Here is a 19,492-nt window from a genome sequence, read left to right as displayed (position 1 = left end):
CAGCCTGGGACTTGGCCAGTGCTGGCCTTTGCAGGACCCATGGAGTTCCTGTGGCCCTGGTTTATCTGGCCTCCTGGAGAAAGCATGCCCTTAGCATTCCAGTTCATATCACCACATTTGCATAGTGAACATTTTCTGGAGATCCTGCTGTGGGTTTTGTTTTTAGTGTGATTTTTAAAAAGGAAACCCACAAGAAAGAGTGGCTTAGTAAATAAGGAAGGGCGTTAGGTGTCTCATGACTCCTGAGTTCTCTTACCTGAACTGCCACCTTTATGTGAGCTGGGGGAGTCTCTCTTTTCTGTAAAGTTCGGCACCTGATCAGTATCTATGCCATATACTGGGGTTTTGAAATCTGTGATTATTAGTGTTCTGTGGAAATGTGATTTTTGTAGTTACGTGGATTTTTAAAAAGTTGTCTTGTTATTTATTGATACCTATACCTAAGTAATGCATTGTTTGACTTTTCTGAGTTTGGGTACGTAAATCTGAAATTAAAAAAAAAAAGATTGTGATTCAGATTAAAAATACCCTATAATGGTGGTTACTGACCCTGGCCGCATATTAGAATCAACAGGATTTAAAAATACCATTCCTGAGTCCCACCCCAATATAAATGATCAGAACATCTTGGGGTGAGGTCCAGGCAATGGTATTTTTTTGTTGTTGTTGTTGGTTTGTTGCGGTATGCGGGCCTCTCACCATTGTGGCCTCTCCCGTTGTGGAGCACAGGCTCCGGACAAGCAGGCTCAGCGGCCATGGCTCACGGGCCCAGCCGCTCCGCGGCATGTGGGATCTTCCCGGACCGGGGCACGAACCCGTGTCCCCTGCATCGGCAGGCGGACTCAACCACTGCGCCACCAGGGAAGCCCAGGCAATGGTATTTTTAAAAAGCTGCTGGCCTGAGTGTGCAGACAGGATTGAGAACCACTGACCTAATAAAATAGCTAAATTCTGTCATTCTCCAGCGTCGCCATGGACTCTAGGTTCATCAGGTTACCCCAAACAGCCCTCGCCAACCAGTGCTGCTTCTCAACCTGGGTGGTATATTACAGTCACCTGCCAGCTTTGGGAAATCATCAGACCCAAGCCACACTACAGGCCAGTTAAATCAGTGTCTGTGTGGGACCCAGGCATCAGTAGTTTTTAAGGCTTCCCAGCTGATTCCAATGAGCAGGCGAGACTGGAAACCACTGCTCCAGGGCTTCCCTCAAAACACACAACTAGGTGACTCAGGAATGAAATGAACGCTTTCTTCGGCTACTTACCAGAGAAGGAGGGCCTTGGGATGGCGGGATTTTCATGCTTTACTTGTTCACCTGCCAGGAACGAATGAATGATTTCACTTCTATATTGGTCTGACTTATTTATGTCATTCTGTTTGGGAATTAAAAACAGTTTGCATGTGGAACTGGCCCACCAAGCTGCATTTGACATAGCCTTCTTTCACAGTTGATTGAAATATTTTTTTGTTAAAAACAACAACAGAAAACTTACAGGCTATTTGGTTAGAGTTTGAAAACATCTGGTGTTAAGCGAATACTGATTCTCAGTGACTCCACCCAAACAAAACACCCTGGCCTGCAGGATGATTCCAGGTGGCCCTTTCACATCCCTGAGGATGGCTGCAGGGCTGGGATATTACTCCAGGGCCTGTGCAAGTAGCCATCTTTGAAGCTTCTGCTCATTCTAATTCAGAAACCAAGGGGTTCTCTGCCCACCCCCTGCCTGGGCAGAGGGACAGGGTCCAGAGCTCCTGGCTACCTGCCTGTGATCCTGCCTTTCAGGTCAGGTCTCACCATTCCCAGCAACCCAGGCCCAGCATGACTTTGCCCCCTGCATTTAATCCTGTCCTGTGATTTCTGGCATCTCCACTCAGAAAGGAATGTGGTATTCGTGCATAAGTTCATTCAGTTGCAGAGTCTCTTTCAAAAGAACCACATTTAAACAACAAGGTCCTACTGTATAGCACAGGGAACTATATTCAATATCCTGTGATAAACCATAATGGAAAGGAACATGAAAGAATATATATATTTATAAAATGGAATCACTTTGCCATACGGTAGAAATTATCACAGCATTGTACATCAGCTATCCTTCAATAAAATAAATTTTAAAAATAAAAAATGAATTGAGTTAAAAATAATAAAAGAACCACATAACACTTTAGCCAAGGTCAGTCAGTCTAAGACAGATTTTAGTTTGAAAAGCCACCGCCAGGCCATGGAATTAAAACGCCAGAGGCCTGTGGGCCACGATCCGATGGGGTTTAGCCGGCTTTCTTCTTATTAATTTCAGGCTGGAGACACAGCACTTCATATTGCTGCTGCCCTAAATCACAAGAAGGTGGTTAAAATCCTACTGGAAGCCGGAGCAGATGGGACCATTGTCAATAACGTAAGTGGAGTTGCAACAGTGGTTTCTAAAGGTGTTCCCACCCCTTTCTGGATCAGGGCCTGTTGTTGCTGCCCCACCCCCTGCGGACTCCAGAGCACAGCCTCACCCAGGTTCGCTCGGGAAGACCATGCGGCGGCACTGACCCCACGATCCTGGGGCCCGCGGGGGTGGACTTGAGGGGACCCTTGCTCTCAGCAGCCCCACGAGTTACAAATCCTGAGGGCTCATCTTCAGACAACTCAGCGAGCATGTCCTGGCATGAAAAAGGGTCAGGGGTGTGTAAGTAAACTGGCAAGTGGATGTTACCGAAAGTGAGTTCCAGGCCTTTTAAACAGATGTAGTCCTCAGAAAAATGGCCACCAGGCTAATCTTCCTCAAAACTCCAACTGCTTTCTCTCTAAAATCACCTTCTCTCACGCCCTCTCTCTCAGTGTCTCCCTCCTCCCCTCCCCCTCTCATCCTATAGCAGGCACCAGCTCAGGCACCCTCTCTTCCTCGAGGTTGGCCTGTGATCTCTGTGCTCCTGAAATTGCACAGACTCGTGGGGCACTGGGGGTGGAACAGTTGTCTGGGGAGTTGGGGGTGTCGAGGCTGGTAGTCCCCCCTCCCAGCTCTAGTACCTGGATTGGTGGTACCTCTCCCATGATGCCATGAGCACCTTTCCCTTCCTTTGAATCCCACTGTTTTCAACTCCTGGTCTGGGCTTTAATCTCTCTAGAGTCTCTGTTGTGGCTATAGCTTCCTAAATGTTTTTCACAGTCCAGTTCCTGAGACTCTGTGGCTGGGCCCTGATCCGCCCTTCCAGGTGTTTTCTCCATTGTACTCCCGGAAGATGTATTGCTTGGCTGGTTTTTTATGATGCTTTGTGTTTTCTCAAGTGACATGTTCCACCTTGACCCCATCTGTTTTGTTTTGTTTACCTCCCTCAATCCCTTTTCCAGGAAGCCTTCCTGGGTGAGCAGTGCCCCTGACCATTGTCTCTTAGAACACCTACTGCTCACCTGGTCAGCACTTACCCCGTGTGCCTGTGTCCTCAGGTGTGACTGGGCTCCCCGTTGGATGGATGAGACTCGAGAGCAGGACCATGTCACATGCACGGTTGTGTTTTGCTGAGCACATGTGTAGGTGCTGGTGTGACCGGGTTGCTAGTTCCTGGGAGAGCTGTCCCCGCTGGGCTGTGCATGCATGGGGCTGCTGTTCCGTACTCACTGGTCCTCCCTTTGCCTTTCCTTAGGCAGGCCGGACTCCACTGGAGACTGCCCGCTACCACAATAATCCGGAAGTTGCTCTCCTCCTCACTAAAGCGCCCCAGGTAGGATTTTTTGCATTTTCCATTGTATTGATTATGCGGGGTCAGCAGGGTCGTTGGGATTCCCCGGTTGCCATCTACTGAAGCCAATTCAGACCAACTTAAGAAGGGGACAGATGGGCTTACTGTCCAGGCAGCAGGAAGTGTAGGAATCCACATGAGCCTCCAGGATACCTGGAACCAGAGATCTCAGGCCCAGCAGGCTGTTCTCATCCATGGGCATCATTTTCTCTCTGTGGCTGGATCATTGTCACAACCAGTTTCCTGAATCATAATTTCCCAGCCAGGGAAAAGTTCCAGTTTAAAATGTCATAGGAGGCGGCTTCCCTGGTGGCGCAGTGGTTGAGAGTCCGCCTGCCGATGCAGGGGACACCGGTTTGTGCCCCGGTCCGGGAAGATCCCACGTGCCGCGGAGCAGCTGGGCCCGTGAGCCATGGCCGCTGGGACTGTGCGTCCGGAGCCTGTGCTCCGCAACGGGAGAGGCCACAACAGTGAGAGGCCCGCATACCACAAAAAAAAAAAAAAAAAAAAAAAAGTCATAGGAGGGACTTCCCTGGTGGTCCAGTGGTTTAAAACTCAGTGCTTCCAATGCAGGGGGCGTGGGTTCAATCCCTGGTCAGGGAACTAAGATCCCACATGGAGTGCGGCACGGCCAAAAAATAAATAAAAACGGTAAAACATCGTAGGAGAAGATCATGATTGGCGAGCTTGGGGCAAATGCCTAGAGCAGGTGGGGCAGAGGTGCTTTAGGAAGATGGTGGCATCCGTTTGACCACGTGGTTAGAAGAGAAGTATTTCCCAGACAGAGGTGGGATGAGGCATCCGTCTGGGCAGACAAAGCCGTAAATGTCCACTAGAGGCAGTTGAGTACCGTACAGTTTTCTCATTTTTTATTAAATAATGGTATATTGGCCATCATTCAATTTAAGAAGATGACTGATATCTTAGTTGAGGTTGAAACGATCTAAGTCACAAAGAAATTTAATAGTGATGATTTATAAGCTATTTATAATTTTAGTACCCTGAAATAACTGTTTATAGTACCTTCCACAGACACATAATTTTTATATAGTTGTGTCCACAATGTGTATACTCTTTGGTATTACACCCTTTATCCTAAGTGTAATAGGAAACTGTTCTGTAGTCTTTACAGTTACTTATCACAGTGGAAGCATAATATTCTTTCTTTGGTTGCTGTTCAGTATCTTGTTAAACCATTTCCTTAATGTTAGACATTTAGGTTATTTCCCAGTTAGAGCTAGTCTCTTACCTTACAGCAAACACTGATTGGTTTTCCACCTTATTCTGGCTAATGCTGCAGGAAGACAAAGTCTTAGGGAGCTAGAGGGAGAGTCCGGACCCCAGCCTGCTGCACCATGGCCCAATCCCAGCCAGCCTGGGGTTCTGCACGGCCTTGATTCCATTTAAGTTTTAAAAACATGCCTGATATAACTAGCAGTTTCTGGAAATGGTTAAGATTTTTGTCTCTTGCAAAATCAATCACTCTCTTGCCTGTGGAGAAGGTCCTTCTCAGTGGGCTCTGAAAATCCACAGAGCTCCTGACAGGTGCGAGTCGGGTACTCCTTTGGAAAAAGGCTCCACCTCTGCCTAGCTGTTTGCAAACAAATCCTCAGCAGAATCACCTTTGGGAATCCTGATTAAAAAAAAAAAAAGCTAGTCTCTTGCAGATCAAAAGGGACACGGTCGGGGGGCTTCCCTGGTGGCGCAGTGGTTGAGAGTCTGCCTGGCGATGCAGGGGACACGGGTTCGTGCCCCAGTCTGGGAAGATGCCACATGCCGTGGAGCGGCTGGGCCCGTGAGCCATGGCCGCTGAGCCTGCGTGTCCAGAGCCTGTGCTCCGTAATGGGAGAGGCCACAACAGTGAGAGACCCATGTACCGCAAAAAAAAAAAAAAAGAGGACAGGGTGCTATATAAGTGTCAGAATCCGTTAGTTACCTGGCATTTCAGTGCCTGGCAGTTTGATGGACAGCTAGCTCCGTGCTCAGCCACGTGAGGATCATCAAGTCTTGTGGGATGGAGGGTCCCCCGGCACACGAGGGTTGATGTGCCTTTAACCTGCCTGTCATTTATCTTCCAGAGCCCAGGAATCTCGATTCCCAGGGATAAAGCTGTCTTGTGGACTATTTTCCTGTGTGGTTCTCCTTTAGCATTTCCATTAAAAAAAAAATGACTTAAGCTAGTTTTTCCACACCCATATTGAATAGCAAATAAATAGGATATTTTAAAAGTTTTTGTTTTTTTACATAATTGTACATACTAACCCTTATTTTCAGTGGCAAAGAAAAAGCTTTGGAATATGCATAAAATTGCATGCATACTGTCCTGTTGATCTGCGGTTATAGAAATGGTCTCGTCTGAAACGAGAAATCCCCTTGCCTTGGCACCTAGTTGACCATGGATTTCGATGGTTCACAGCAGTACTAAGAGGATACTTCTTTCCGAGGCCTTAAGATCAATATTTCCTGATTTCTGTGAAGTGGGAAAGTTGATGATGGTACATTTGGTGGATGGCCTGAGAAAGGCTGTGAGCCATGCAGAGTTGTTTTCATTGGCTAATAGCATGGAATTTTTCTGATTATTTTGTGTTTGGGTGAAGTGAGTGTTACTTCTTATTTTTGATTGATGTGGTTCACAAATGCTTTGGAAAGTGAATTTCAGGCTGATTCTGGAGCTGTGTCCTGTTCTAAGTGTCTATAAAGCAGATGAGCAACGGGCCTTACTTCCCTTCATCAGACTCGACTTCTTACTGAGTCTAAAATTTAGCTGAGGACGTTGGTTCTCAGACCTTTTTGGTCTAAGGACCCTTTTACTTCCTTAAATATTACGGAGGCCCATAAAGAGCTCTGTTTATGGGAGTTTATATCTATCAATAATTACCGTATTTGAAAATAAAATTTAGAAATATTAAAGATATTCATTTAAAAATAAGTCCATTTTGTAGCAACATAAATAGCATCATTTTGTGAAAAAGAACTTTTTCAAAACAAAAATGAGAAGAGTAGCATTGTTTGACATTGTTTGCTCATGTCCTTACTGTCTTAGAATTCTGACATCTTTTATTGCTGCCTGCAGTCTATTGTAATGTCACTGACGTAGCTTCTGGCAAACACCACAGTACACTCATGAGAGAATGAGCATGAGAAATGCCAATGTTGTTGTAATATTATGAAAATAATCTTAACCTCACGGACTCGGGTCCCTGGACACTTCCAGAACTGCTGGCTTTAGGGGATGAGTATATAATTTAAAAATCCGGTTCAGCTGCAGGCAGGTATTGTCAGGAATTCTCCATTTAGGAGGTACCCACTGCCCGTGGAGGATTTTTTTGTCCTCTGATGTGTCACTTGAATTTAATGAACACAAGAAGGAAGTCTGACATTGAGATGCAAAACACTAGGCTGAACTTCAGAGAGCCCTTATCTAGCTGTATAAGAAGACAGTGGAATATTGTTTTATTGCAGAAAGATAGTGTGGCCTTGAAAGTGCTTTCACCGTCTGGACCCCCTTGGGTTTTTTAAGGGGGGTGAACCCTGGAACTAGGAGTTAGGGAGTCTGGAGGAGAAGGCTGTGGACCTGAGCCAGGGATTGCAGGTTTCCGCCAGCGCACAGGTCTGCACTCCGTGATTAACCATCTCTTCCAGCTGAGCACTCTAAGGCCCCCAGGCAGGTGGAGACACCCCCAAGGACCACTGGTCCAAGGCGCGCCGGCCACCTACGTTGTCTCGGTTAATTCCGGCAGCTCCCCATTCTCACGTTGAGAAGACAGAGCACAGAGAGGTCAAATCACTTGCCTGAAGATCCCCAGCTAGCTGCTGCTGGGCCCCTCTGGGCCTGTGGGGTCCCACGTGTACTTGCCTGTGTCCATTCCACCTCTCTGCCCTCGAAGGGGCAGACCACAGCCTTCTTTTGGGGGAAGAGACTCCTGCCCCGTGGTTGGTACCATGGCTCACAGGTGCATCTCAGTTAGGCTCGAATTAATGTTATGTTTGAATATGACTTGGATACAGTTCGGCCAAGAGAAAATCTGATGGGCTACATCAGGTCCAGTGTCCCAAGATAGACCGTGCCTGGCACAGGGCTGCTGTGTCGCACCACTCCAGGGGACCCCGTTCACATCCTAGTCTATGTGAGCCATGCTCCCTGGAGCTGAGCCGTGCACGGCCTGCTCACACCTACGTGGACGCCCTGGCCCATCGCTAAGTGCCTGTTAGTGTTGCTGTCCTAGACCGTGAGCTCAAGGTCAGGAATGATGTCCTGCCGTCTCTGGGACCCTAAGCGCCCAGCACAGGATGTAGGAGGCATAGTGGGTGGTCTAGAGGCGCTTGTTTGATGTGAACGCCTGGTTCCCCGCCCCCCGCCACGGCTCGGCTGGAGGCTCCATTAGGTCCCCGCACACCAGTGGTTTGTAACGATGCCTCTTGCCTCCTTCAGGTCTTGCGCTTCAGTCGTGGGCGAAGCCTGAGGAAAAAGAGAGAGAGGCTCAAGGAAGAGAGGAGAGCTCAGTCTGTGCCGAGAGATGATGTGGCACAAAGCAAGGTGGGGGGGTAGCCCTCCCGCCCACTTCCAGGGTGGGAAACTGTCTCCCTGCCTCCTCCGGGTGCATCTGGCAGCTGCCGGGCCCTCCTCTGTCTCTCCTTTCCTCGGGGTCCTTCAAATCTTGTCCGTCTTTCCTTCTGGCCTCTTGTCTTCTCCTCTCCACGATTTCAGGCCGTGTACTCCCATGCCGCCCATCTTTTCCAGCACGCTGTGTGGCTGTATTTGCGAGCCCTGTGCATCCGTGGCTTTGTCGCTTCCATGTGGACAGCACAGCCTCTCTGGCACCGCACCCTTCATCATGTAGAGCAGAGGTTTTCAAAATGTGGATCCGCTTGTCACCTGGAGCCTTGGTAGAAATGCAAATTTGGGGGCCTCACCCCAAACCCACTGGATCAGAAACTCTGGGGTGGGGCCCAGCAATCTGTGTTTGAACAAGCCCTCCAGGTGATTCCAATGTGGACTACAGTTGGAGGACCAGTGGCGTAGCTTGTTGCCTCTCCTTCCGCTTAGGGAGTGAACAGAGGCTGTGCTAGCCCATACGGCTCCTCTGTGCAAATTAGCAAAAGATGCCTTCTGGGCAGACCAGCCTAGCACAGGGCACGTATGGTGAATAGAGCCCAAGGTGGACTTCAGCTCCCTCAGCCCCACTCGTGCCCTCGGCTAGGTGCCTTTGTGCAGTGAACAGCTTGCACAGCTGTGCACAGCAGCCCTGGAGTGAACCATGCCTTTCAACTCTCCCAGGAAGAAGACTAGGATATAGAGACAACTTCTGGCACATAAAATTTTATACCAACTATTTGTTTTTCTCTCTGTTTGAAAATCTTACCAGTTTCCAGGGTTAAGGCATTGTAACTCGCATTGGTTCCTGTGTGTGAATTGTACATATTAACTTGTAAAAGTTCTCACAAGGACCAGAAATGTGATTTTTTGTTTTTTCATTTCAGAAGGTTCTCACTCTCCTCTGAATTGTGAGGGTCCAAGATCAAAGAATGAGTGGCGTTGTCTTTTTGTTGAAACGTAAAAGACCAAAAAATCTCTAATGCTGAGGTGTTTTGTGTGTACTACGTTCCTAAAGTTGCAGAACATAGAGTTAGACCCAAGGCAATATCTAGTTTGGCACCTAATAAATGAAAAACCAAACATTCAACTCACCAGGAAAAGCACAGGTGTTCAGTTAAATCCACCAAGCAGTGCTTCCTATGTCTGAAATTTGTCATTGGAAAAGATTCCCAGGGATCCTTTAGTGGATGGAGGCTGGGAAATTTTATGCCATTATTGAAAAAGGCTGGGGGATCAAGTAGAAGAGGTTTCTGGGCTTTTTTTCCTCTGTAGGGAAGTGTCTCAGCAGGAGACACCCATAGCAGTGAACAGGCTGTACCCAGAAAAGAAGAGTCCAGAGAAGATTTCCTGTCTGCCTCCCCGGAGCCCAGAGCAAAGGACAACAGGCAGAAAAAGTCAAGGCCCAAGGTCAGGAGGCACGTGAGAGCTGCCAAGAGGGCTGGGAGGAGGGCTGGCGGAGGGCCCTGGGGTAGCGTCATGCCCAGCAGCTAAAAAGCCACTGCAGTTGCCTTGCTTGCTGGTTTGCAGCCAGAGCATAGAACTCGGCCCTGGCCGGCTGTGGACACAAGGTAAGCATGCTGGTACGACTCTTCTGACACGTACCTGGCGTAGAACGCTGAGAGACTAGCAAGGCGGGCCGGACGGGAGCCACCGGCTGGGCATCAGGCTCGCAGATGTCACGGCGCTCACGGTGGCTGTCGCCTTCTCTCCCACAGGCGTCAGCGTTTTCTGACCCCACCCCACCAGCAGACCAGCAGCCTGGACAGCAGAAGAGCTCGCACACTCACAGTCACCCTAAAAAGAGGCCCAGGCATCGCTGTTCACCCCCAGGTGCCCCCCACGAGTTCAGAGCGTACCAGCTCTACACGCTGTACCGGGGCAAGGACGGCAAAGTGATGCAGGTACCTGCCGGGCCCTGTCAGGGCAGGACTGTAGGCTGTAAGCGAGGTGTCTGTGTAACCCTGTTGCTGGGGGCTAATGTCCACTTTCGGTGGTGACTACAGAGGCATGAGCTTTGAAGATAAGCCAGCTGGCCCTCTCCACCTAAACTGTGCAGTACCCTCCTGCCACGTAGGCCTGGAGAGCACAGGGATGTTACAAAGCTCTCTGCACCATCCTTAGGTACTGCATAGATAATCTTGAGGCCGGATAGTAGATAAAAGCAGCTTGAGGACTGGGACCATATGTTACACTCTCTGAATCTTCTTTAACGTCTACGGAGCCAAGGCTTGGCCTGTCAGTCCAAAGTTACCACAGGGATGAGTCTCCTCCATCACGTGTGGTCCCCTGGTGTACTGACAGACACATATTCTCAGAAGGAACGAACGACTTGGATTGATTCCTTTTTGGCTTCCCTCTTAGGCCCCAATAAATGGCTGTCGATGTGAACCCCTGATCAACAAGCTGGAGAATCAGTTGGAGGCAACTGTGGAGGAGATCAAAGCAGAGCTGGTGTCGGTTCAGGATAAGATGAACACGAAGCTGGGGCACATGGAGAATAAGACCCAGCACCAAGTAAGCGGTTGCCATCCTTCCAATGGCGTGGTGTCCTGGCAGAAAATGAAATCAGACCTCAGCACACCTTTCTGTTCTGCAGACTCTGCCCTGAGCATGTCGGGCAGGCTGTCAGGGAAAGAGACGTATGATTTCTTTTTTTTCCTAATTTTATTTCTTTATACAGCTGGTTCTTATTAGTTACCTATTTTATACATACTAGTGTATACACGTCAATCCCAATCTCCCAATTCATCCCACCACGACCCCACCCTCCTGCCGCTTTCCCCGCTTTGTGTCCATACCTTTTTTCTCTACATCTGTGTCTCTCTTTCTGCCCTGCAAACTGGTTCATCTGTACCATTTTTCTACGTTCCACATACATGCGTTAATATACGATATTTGTTTTTCTTTCTGATCTACTTCACTCTGTATGATAGTCTCTAGATCCATCCACGTCACTACAAATGACCCAATTTCATTCCTTTTTATGGCTGAGTAATATTCCATTGTATATATGCACATCTTCTTTATCCATTCGTCTGTCGATGGTCATCTAGGTTGCATCCATGTCCTGGCTGTTATAAACAGTGCTGCAATGAACATTGGGGTTCATGTGTCTTTTTGCATTATGGTTTTCTCTGGGTATATGTCCAGTAGTGGGATTGCTGGGTCATATGGTAATTCTATTTTCAGTTTTTTAAGGAACCTCCATACTGTTCTCCATAGTGGCTGTACCGATTCACATTCCCAGCAGTAGTGCAAGAGGGTTCCCTTTTCTCCACACCCTCTCCAGAATTTATTGTTTGTAGATTTTTTGATGATGGCCATTCTGACCGGTGTGAGGTGATACCTCATTGTAGTTTGGATTTGCATTTCTCTAATGATTAGTGATGTTGAGCATCCTTTCATGTGTTTGTTGGCCATCTGTATGTCTTCTTTGGAGAAATGTCTATTTAGGTCTTCTGCCCATTTTTGGGTTGTTTGTTTGATATTGAGCTGTATGAGCTGCTTGTATATTTTGGAGATTAATCCATTGTTAGTTGTTTTGTTTGCAAATATTTTCTCCCACTCTGAGGGTTTCTTTTCATCTTGTTTGTAGTTTCCTTTGCTGTGCAAAAGCTTTTAAGTTTCATTAGGTCCCATTTGTTTATTTTTATTATTTCCATTATTCTAGGAGGTGGATCAAAAAGGATCTTGCAGTGATTTATGTCATAGAGTGTTCTGCCTATGTTTTCCTCTAAGAATTTTATAGTATCTGACCTTACATTTAGGTCTTTAATCCATTTTGAGTTTATTTTTGTGTATGGTGTTAGGGAGTGTTCTAATTCCATTCTTTTACATGTAGCTGTCCAGTTTTCCCAGCACCACTTATTGAAGAGACTGTCTTTTTTCCATTGTATATCCTTGCCTCCCTCATCATAGATTAGTTGACCATAGGTGCATGGGTTTATCTTAGGGCTTTCTATCCTGTTCCATTGATCTATATTTCTGTTTTTGTGCCAGTACCACATTGTCTTGATTACTGTATCTTTGTAGTATAGTCTGAAGTCAGGGAGTCTGATTCCTCCAGCTCCGTTTCTTTCCCTCGAGAACGCTTTGGCTATTCGGGGTGTTTTGTGTCTCCATACAAATTTGAAGTTTTTTTGTTCTAGTTCTGTAAAAAATGCCATTGGTAATTTGATAGGGATTGCATTGAGTCTGTAGATTGCTTTGGGTAATTTAGTCATTTTCATAATATTGATTCTTCCAATCCAAGAACATGGTATATCTCTCCATCTGTTTGTATCATCTTTAATTCCTTTCATCAGTGTCTTGTAGTTTTCTGCATACAGGTCTTTTTTCTCCCTAGATAGGTTTATTCCTAGGTATTCTATTCTTTTTGTTGCAGTGGTAAATGGGAGTGTTTCCTTAATTTCTTTTTCAGATTTTTCATCATTAGTGTATAGAAATGCCAGAGATTTCTGTGCATTAATTTTGTATCCTGCAACTTTACCGAATTCATTGATTAGCTCTAGTAGTTTTCTAGTGGCATCTTTAGGATTCTCTATGTATAGTATCATGTCATCTGCAAACAGTGACAACTTTACTTCTTTTCCAATTTGGATTCCTTTTATTTCTTTTTTTTTTCTGATTGCTGTGGCTAGGACTTCCAAAACTATGTTCAATAATAGTGGTGAGAGTGGACATCCTTGTCTTGTTCCTGATCTGGGAGGAAATGCTTTCAGTTTTTCACCATTGAGAATGATGTTTGCTGTGGGTTTGTCGTATATGGCCTTTGTTATGTTGAGGTAGGTTCCCTCTGTGCCCACTTTCTGTAGAGTTTTTATCATAAATGGGTGTTGAATTTTGTCAAAAGCTTTTTCTGCATCTATTGAGATGATCTTATGGTTTTTCTTCTTCAGTTTGTTAATGTGGTGTATCACATTGATTGATTTGCATATATTGGAGAATCCTTGCATCCCTGGGATAAATTCCACTTGATCATGGTGTATGATCCTTTTAATGGGTTGTTGGATTCTGTTTGCTAGTGTTTTGTTGAGGATTTTTGCATCTATATTCATCAGTGATATTGGTCTATAATTTTTTTTTTGTAGTATTTTTGTCTGGTTTTGGTATCAGGGTGATGGTGGCTTCGTAGAATGAGTTTGAGAGTGTTTCTTCCTCTGCAAATATTTGGAAGAGTTTGAGAAGGATTGGTGCTTTTAGCTCTCCTTTAAATTTGTGATAGAATTCACCTGTGAAGGCATCTGGACCTGGACTTTTGTTTGTTGAAAGATTTTTACTCACAGTTTAAATTTCATGGAATTGGTCTGTTCATATTTTCTATTTCTTCCTGGTTTAGTCTTGGAAGGTTTGTCTTTCTAAGAATTTGTCCTTTTCTTCCAGGTTGTCCATTTTATTGGCATAGAGTTGCTTGTAGTAGTCTCTTAGGATGCTTTGTATTTGTGTGGTGTCTGTTGTAACTGCTCCTTTTTCATTTCTAATTTTATTGATTTGAGTCCTCTCCTTTTTCTTGATGAGTCTGGCTAATGGATTATCAATTATGTTCATCTTCTCAAAGAACCAGCTTTTAGTTTTATTGATCTTTGCTATTGTTTTCTTTGTTTCTGTTTCATTTATTTCTGATCTGATCTTTATGATTTCTTTCCTTTTGCTAACTTTGGGTTTTGTTTGTTCTTCTTTCTCTAGTTCCTTTAGGTGTAAGGTTAGATTGTTTATTTGAGATTTTTCTTGTTTTTTGAGGTAGGCTTGTATTGCTATAAACTTCCCTCTTAAAACTGCTTTTGCTGCATCCCATAGGTTTTGGATCATCGTGTTCTCATTGTCATTTGTCTCTAGGTATTTTTTTATTTCCTCTTTGATTTCTTCAGTGATCCGCTGGTTATTTAGTAACATATTGTTTAGCATCCATGTGTTTGTGTTTTTTATGTTTTTGTCCCTGTAATTGATACTAATCTCAGAACGTTGTGATCAGAAAAGATGCTTGATATGATTTCAGTTTTCTTAAATTTACTGAGGCTTGATTTGTGACCCTAGATGAGATCTTTCCTGGAGAATATTCCATACGCACTTGAGAAGAAAGTGTAATCTGCTGTCTTTGGATGGAATGTCCTATAAATATCAATTAAATCTATCTGGTCTCTTGTGTCATTTAAAGCTTGTGTTTCCTTATTAAGTTTCTGTTTGGATGATCTGTCCATTGGTGTAAGTGAGGTGTTAAAGTCCCCCACTATTATTGTGTTACTGTTGATTTCCTCTTTTATAGCTCTTAGCAGTTGCCTTCTGTATCGAGGTGCTCCTATGTTTGGTGCATATATATTTGTAACTGTTATATCTTCTTCTTGGATTGATCCCTTGCTCATTATGTAGTGTCCTTCCTTGTCTCTTGTAACATTCTTTATTTTAAAGTTTATTTTATCTGTCATAAGTATTGCTACTCCAGCTTTCTTTTGATTTCCATTTGCATGGAATATCTTTTTCCATCCCCTCGCTTTCAGTCTGTATGTGTCCCTAGGTCTGAGGGGGTCTTTTGTAGACAGCACATATATGGGTCTTGTTTTCGTATCCATTCAGCGAGCCTGTGTCTTTTGGTTGGAGCATTTAATCCATTCACGTTTAAGGTAATTATTGCTATGTATGTTCCTATGACCATTCTCTTAATTGTTTTGGGTTTGTTTTTGTAGGTCCTTTTCTTCTCTTGTGTTTCCCACTTAGAGAAATTCCTTTAGCATTTGTTGTAGAGCTGGTTTGGTGGTGCTGAATTCTTTTAGCTTTTGCTTGTGTGTAACACTTTTGATTTTTCCGTTGAATCTGAATGAGATGCTTTCTGGATAGAGTAATCTTGGTTGTAGTTTTTTCCCTTTCATCACTTCAAATATGTCACGCCACTCCCTTCAGGCTTGTAGAGTTTCTGCTGAGAAATCAGCTGTTAACCTTATGGGAGTTCCCTTGTATGTTATTTGTCATTTTTCCTTTGCTGCTTTCAGTAATTTTTCTTTGTCTTTAATTTTTGCCAGTTGGATTACTATGTGTCTCGGCGTGTTTCTCCTTGGGTTTATCCTGTGTGGGACTCTCTGTGCTTCCCGGACTTGGGTGGCTATTTCCTTTCCCACGTTAGGGAAGTTTTTGACTATAATCTCTTCAGATGTTTTCTCGGGTCCTTTCTCTCTGTCTCTTCTCCTTCTGGGACCTCTATAATGTGAATGTTGTTGTGTTTAATGTGGTCCCAGAGGTCCCTTAGGCTGTCTTCATTTCTTTTCATTCTTTTTTCTTTATTCTGTTCAGCAGTGAATTCCAGCATTCTGTCTTCCAGGTCACTTATCTGTTCTTCTGCCTCAGTTCTTCTATTGATTCCTTCTCGTTTATTTTTCATTTCAGTTATTGTATTGTTCATCTCTGGTAAACATTTCTTGTATCTTCTCGATCTTTGCCTCCATTCTTTTTCCGAGGTCCTGGATCATCTTCCTTATAATTATTCTGATTTCTTTTTCTGGAAGCTTGCCTATCTCCACTTCATTTACGTGTTTTTCTGGGGTTTTATCTTGTTCCTTCATCTGATACATAGCCCTAACTCTTCATCTTGTCTGTCTTTCTATGAATGTGGTTTTTGTTTCACAGGCTGCAGAATTGTAGTTCTTCTTGCTTCTGTCTGCCCTCTGGTGGATGAGGCTATCTAAGAGGCTTGTGCAAGTTTCCTGATGGGAGGGACTGGTGGTGGGTAGAGCTGGGTGTTACTCTGATGGGCAGAGCTCAGTAAAACTTTAATCCACTTGTCTGCTGATGAGTAGGTTTGGGTTCCCTTCCTGTTGGTTGTTTGGCCTGAGGCAACCCAACACTGGAGCCTACCCGGGCTCTTTGGTGGGGCTAATGGCGGACTCTGGAAGGGCTCACGCCAAGGAGTACTTCCCAGAACTTCTGCTGCCAGTGTCCTTGTCCCTGTAGTGAGCCACAGCTACCCCCCACCTCTGCAGGACACCTTCCAACACTAGCAGGTTAGGTCTGGTTTAGTCTCCTATGTGGTCACTGCTCCTTACCCTGGGTCCTGATGCACACACTACTTTGTGTGTGCCCTGCAAGAGTGGAGTCTCTGTTTCCCCCCAGTCTTTTCAGTGTCCTGCAGTTAAACCCCACTAGCTTTCAAAGTGTGATTCTCTAGGAATTCCTCCTCCCATTGCCAGACCCCCAGGTTGGGAAGCCTGATGTGGGGCTCAGAACCTTCACTCCAGTGAGTGGACTTCTGTGGTCTAAGTGTTCTCCAGTTAGTGAGTCACCCACCCAGCAGTTATAGGATTTGATTTTATTGCGATTGTGCCCCTCCTACTGTCTCATTGTTGCTTCTCCTTTGTCTTTGGATGTGGGGTATCTTTTTGGTAAGTGCCAGTGTTTTCCTGTTGATGACTGTTCAGCAGTTAGTTGTGATTCTGGTGCTCTTGCAAGGGGGAGTGCGAGCAAGTCCTTCTACTCCACCATCTTCCAGATGATGTGTGATTCCTTTAAAGGCATTGACTTAACATTTTTTAGGAGCATGTTTAAATTGCTTCTGATTGTAAAAATAACATATACCCATTATGGAGCATTTTTTAAAAATATGAAAACTAGGAAGGAAAATAAAATCACCTATGAGCCCATTATGATGAGAAAGCACTATTAATATTTGGGTTTATTTTCTTCCAGTCTTTTTATGTCTGTGTGCTTTACACCCGTTTCCCACTGCTCACTAAAGTAATATAACGATGTCTGTCTTGTTTTATTTTTCCACCTTTATTTTGAAAGTTAGCATACATACAGAAAAGTTGAAATGATAGCTTGCTTGTTCACTTTTCACCTAGGTTCAACCAGTCGTTACTATGTTGCCACGTTTGCTTTGTCTCTCACACACTTTTTGTTCTCTTGCTGAACTGTTTGAGATTTAGCCATAGACGGTCCTGACCCCTCACTCTAAGTACTCCACAGCACAATGACCAAGAATGAGGGTTTTGTCCTTCCTAACACAGTACCATTTTCATATCTGAGAAAATTAACACTAATTGCATAATATCCATCCATATTCAGATTTTCTCATTTCTCCGAAAATGTTTTTCTTCTTTTTTTTTTTTTTTTTTTTTTTTTTTACTATTTTATATTTTTGGCTGTGTCTTCATTGCTGCACGCAAGCTTTCTCTAGTTGTGGCGAGCAGGGGTTATTCTTTGTTGCGGAGCATGGGCTCTAGAGCACAGGCTTAGTAGTTGTGGCACACAGGCTTAGTAGCTCCGCGGCATGTGGGATCTTCCGGACCAGGGCTCGAACCCGTGTGCCCTGAATTGGCAGGCAGATTCTTTCTTTTTCTTTTTAAACAACTTTATTGGAGTATTATTGCCTTACAATTGTGTGTTAGTTTCTGCTTTATAACAAAGTGAATCAGTTATACATATACATATATTACTATATCTCTTTCCTCTTGCATCTCCCTCCCTGTCACCCTCACTATGCCACCCCTATAGGTGGTCACAAACCACCGAGCTGATCATGTGCTATGTGGCTGCTTCCCACTAACAACCTATTTTACGTTTGGTAGTGTATATATGTCCATGTCACTCTCTAACCTTGTCACAGCTTACCTTTCCCCCTCCCCATATCCTCAAGTCCATTCTTTAGTACGTCTGTGTCTTCATTCCACCTTACCCCTAGGTACTTCATGACCTTTTTTTTTTCTCTTAGATTCCATATATACGTGTTACCATACAGTATTTGTTTTTCTCTCTGACTTCACGCTGTATGACAGACTCTAGGTCCATCCACCTCACTACAAATAACTCAATTTCGTTTCTTTTTATGGCTGAGTAATATTCCATTCTATATATGTGCCACATCTTCTATATCCATTCATCGGATGATGGACACTTAGGTTGTTTCCATCTCTGGGCTGTTGTAAATAGAGCTGCAAAGAACATTTTAGTACAACACTCTTTTTGAATTATGGTTTTCTCAGGGTATATCCCCAGTAGAGGGATTGCTGGGTCATATGGTAATTCTATTTTTTTTTTTTTCTGCGATACGAGGGCCTTTCACTGTTGTAGCCTCTCCCATTGGGGAGCACATGCTCCGTACACGCAGGTGCAGCAGCCATGGCTTACACGCCCAGCCGCTACGTGGCATGTGGGATCCTCCCGGACCGGGGCACGAACCTGTGTCCCCGTCATTGGCAGGCGGACTCTCAACCATTGCGCCACCATGAAAGCCCTATATTTTGTTTTTTGGGAAACCTCCGTACTGTTCTCCATAGTGGCTGTATCAATTTACATTCCCACCAACAGTACAAGAGTGTTCACTTTTCTCCACACCCTCTCCAGCATTTATTGTTTCTAGATTTTTGGATGATGGCCCTTCTGACTGGTGTGAGATGATACCTCATTGTAGTTTTGAGTTGCATTTCTCTACTGATTAATGATGTTGAGCATTCTTTCATGTGTTTGTTGGCAGTCTGTATATCTTCTTTGGAGAAATGTCTATTTAGGTCTTCTGCCCATTTTTGGATTGGGTCGTTTGTTTTTTTGTTATTGAGCTGCATGAGCCGCTTGTAAATTTTGGAGATGAATCCTTTGTCCGTTGCTTCATGTGAAAATACTCGCTCCCACTCTGAGGGTTGTCTTTTGGTCTTGTTTACGGTTTCCTTTGCTGTGCAAAAGCTTTGAAGTTTCCTTAGGCCCCATTTGTTTATTTTTGTTTTTATTTCCATTTCTCTAGTAGGTGGGTCAGAAGGGATCTTGCTGTGATTGATGTCATAGAGTGTTCTGCCTATGGTTTCCTCTAGGAGTTTGATAGTTTCTGGCCTTACATGTAGGTCTTTAATCCATTTTGAGCTTATTTTTGTGTATGGTGTTCGGGAGTGATCTAATCTCATACTTTTACATGTACCTGTCCAGTTTTCCCAGCACCATTTATTGAAGAGGCTGTCCTTTCTCCACTGTACATTCCTGCCTCCTTTATCAAAGGTAAGGTGACCATATGTGCGTGGGTTTATCTCTGGGCTTTCTATGCTGTTCCTTTGATCTGTGTTTCTGGTTTTGTGCCAGTACCATACTGTCTTGATTACTGTAGCTCTGTAGTATAGTCTGAAGTCAGGGAGCCTGACTCCTCCAGCTCCGTTTTTCGTTCTCAAGGTTGCTTTGGCTATTCGGGGTCTTTTGTGTTT

At 44.7% G+C, this 19,492-nt stretch overlaps 1 protein-coding gene across 3 annotated transcripts in view; it reads left to right on the top strand.

Moving 5' to 3' along the window:
* Nucleotides 1-19,492, top strand: part of ANKRD6 (ankyrin repeat domain 6) — a 218,659-nt gene that overhangs the window by 160,901 nt on the left and 38,266 nt on the right. For 2 of the 3 annotated variants that reach the window (XM_027090553.1, XM_027090533.1), the window contains 6 exons: nt 2,299-2,397; nt 3,632-3,709; nt 8,160-8,264; nt 9,597-9,731; nt 10,040-10,225; nt 10,686-10,838. In XM_027090553.1, coding sequence (XP_026946354.1) covers nt 2,299-2,397; nt 3,632-3,709; nt 8,160-8,264; nt 9,597-9,731; nt 10,040-10,225; nt 10,686-10,838 — 756 coding nt within the window. The remainder of the gene's footprint in view (nt 1-2,298; nt 2,398-3,631; nt 3,710-8,159; nt 8,265-9,596; nt 9,732-10,039; nt 10,226-10,685; nt 10,839-19,492) is intronic. The other variant, XM_027090543.1, reaches the window with a different exon arrangement.

The sequence above is a fragment of the Aethalodelphis obliquidens genome, unplaced genomic scaffold (assembly GCF_003676395.1).
Source record: "Aethalodelphis obliquidens isolate GAN/ISIS:26980383/991018 unplaced genomic scaffold, ASM367639v1 scaffold3, whole genome shotgun sequence".
NCBI lineage: Eukaryota > Metazoa > Chordata > Mammalia > Artiodactyla > Delphinidae > Aethalodelphis > Aethalodelphis obliquidens.
This window is presented reverse-complemented; position numbering and strand designations above follow the sequence as displayed.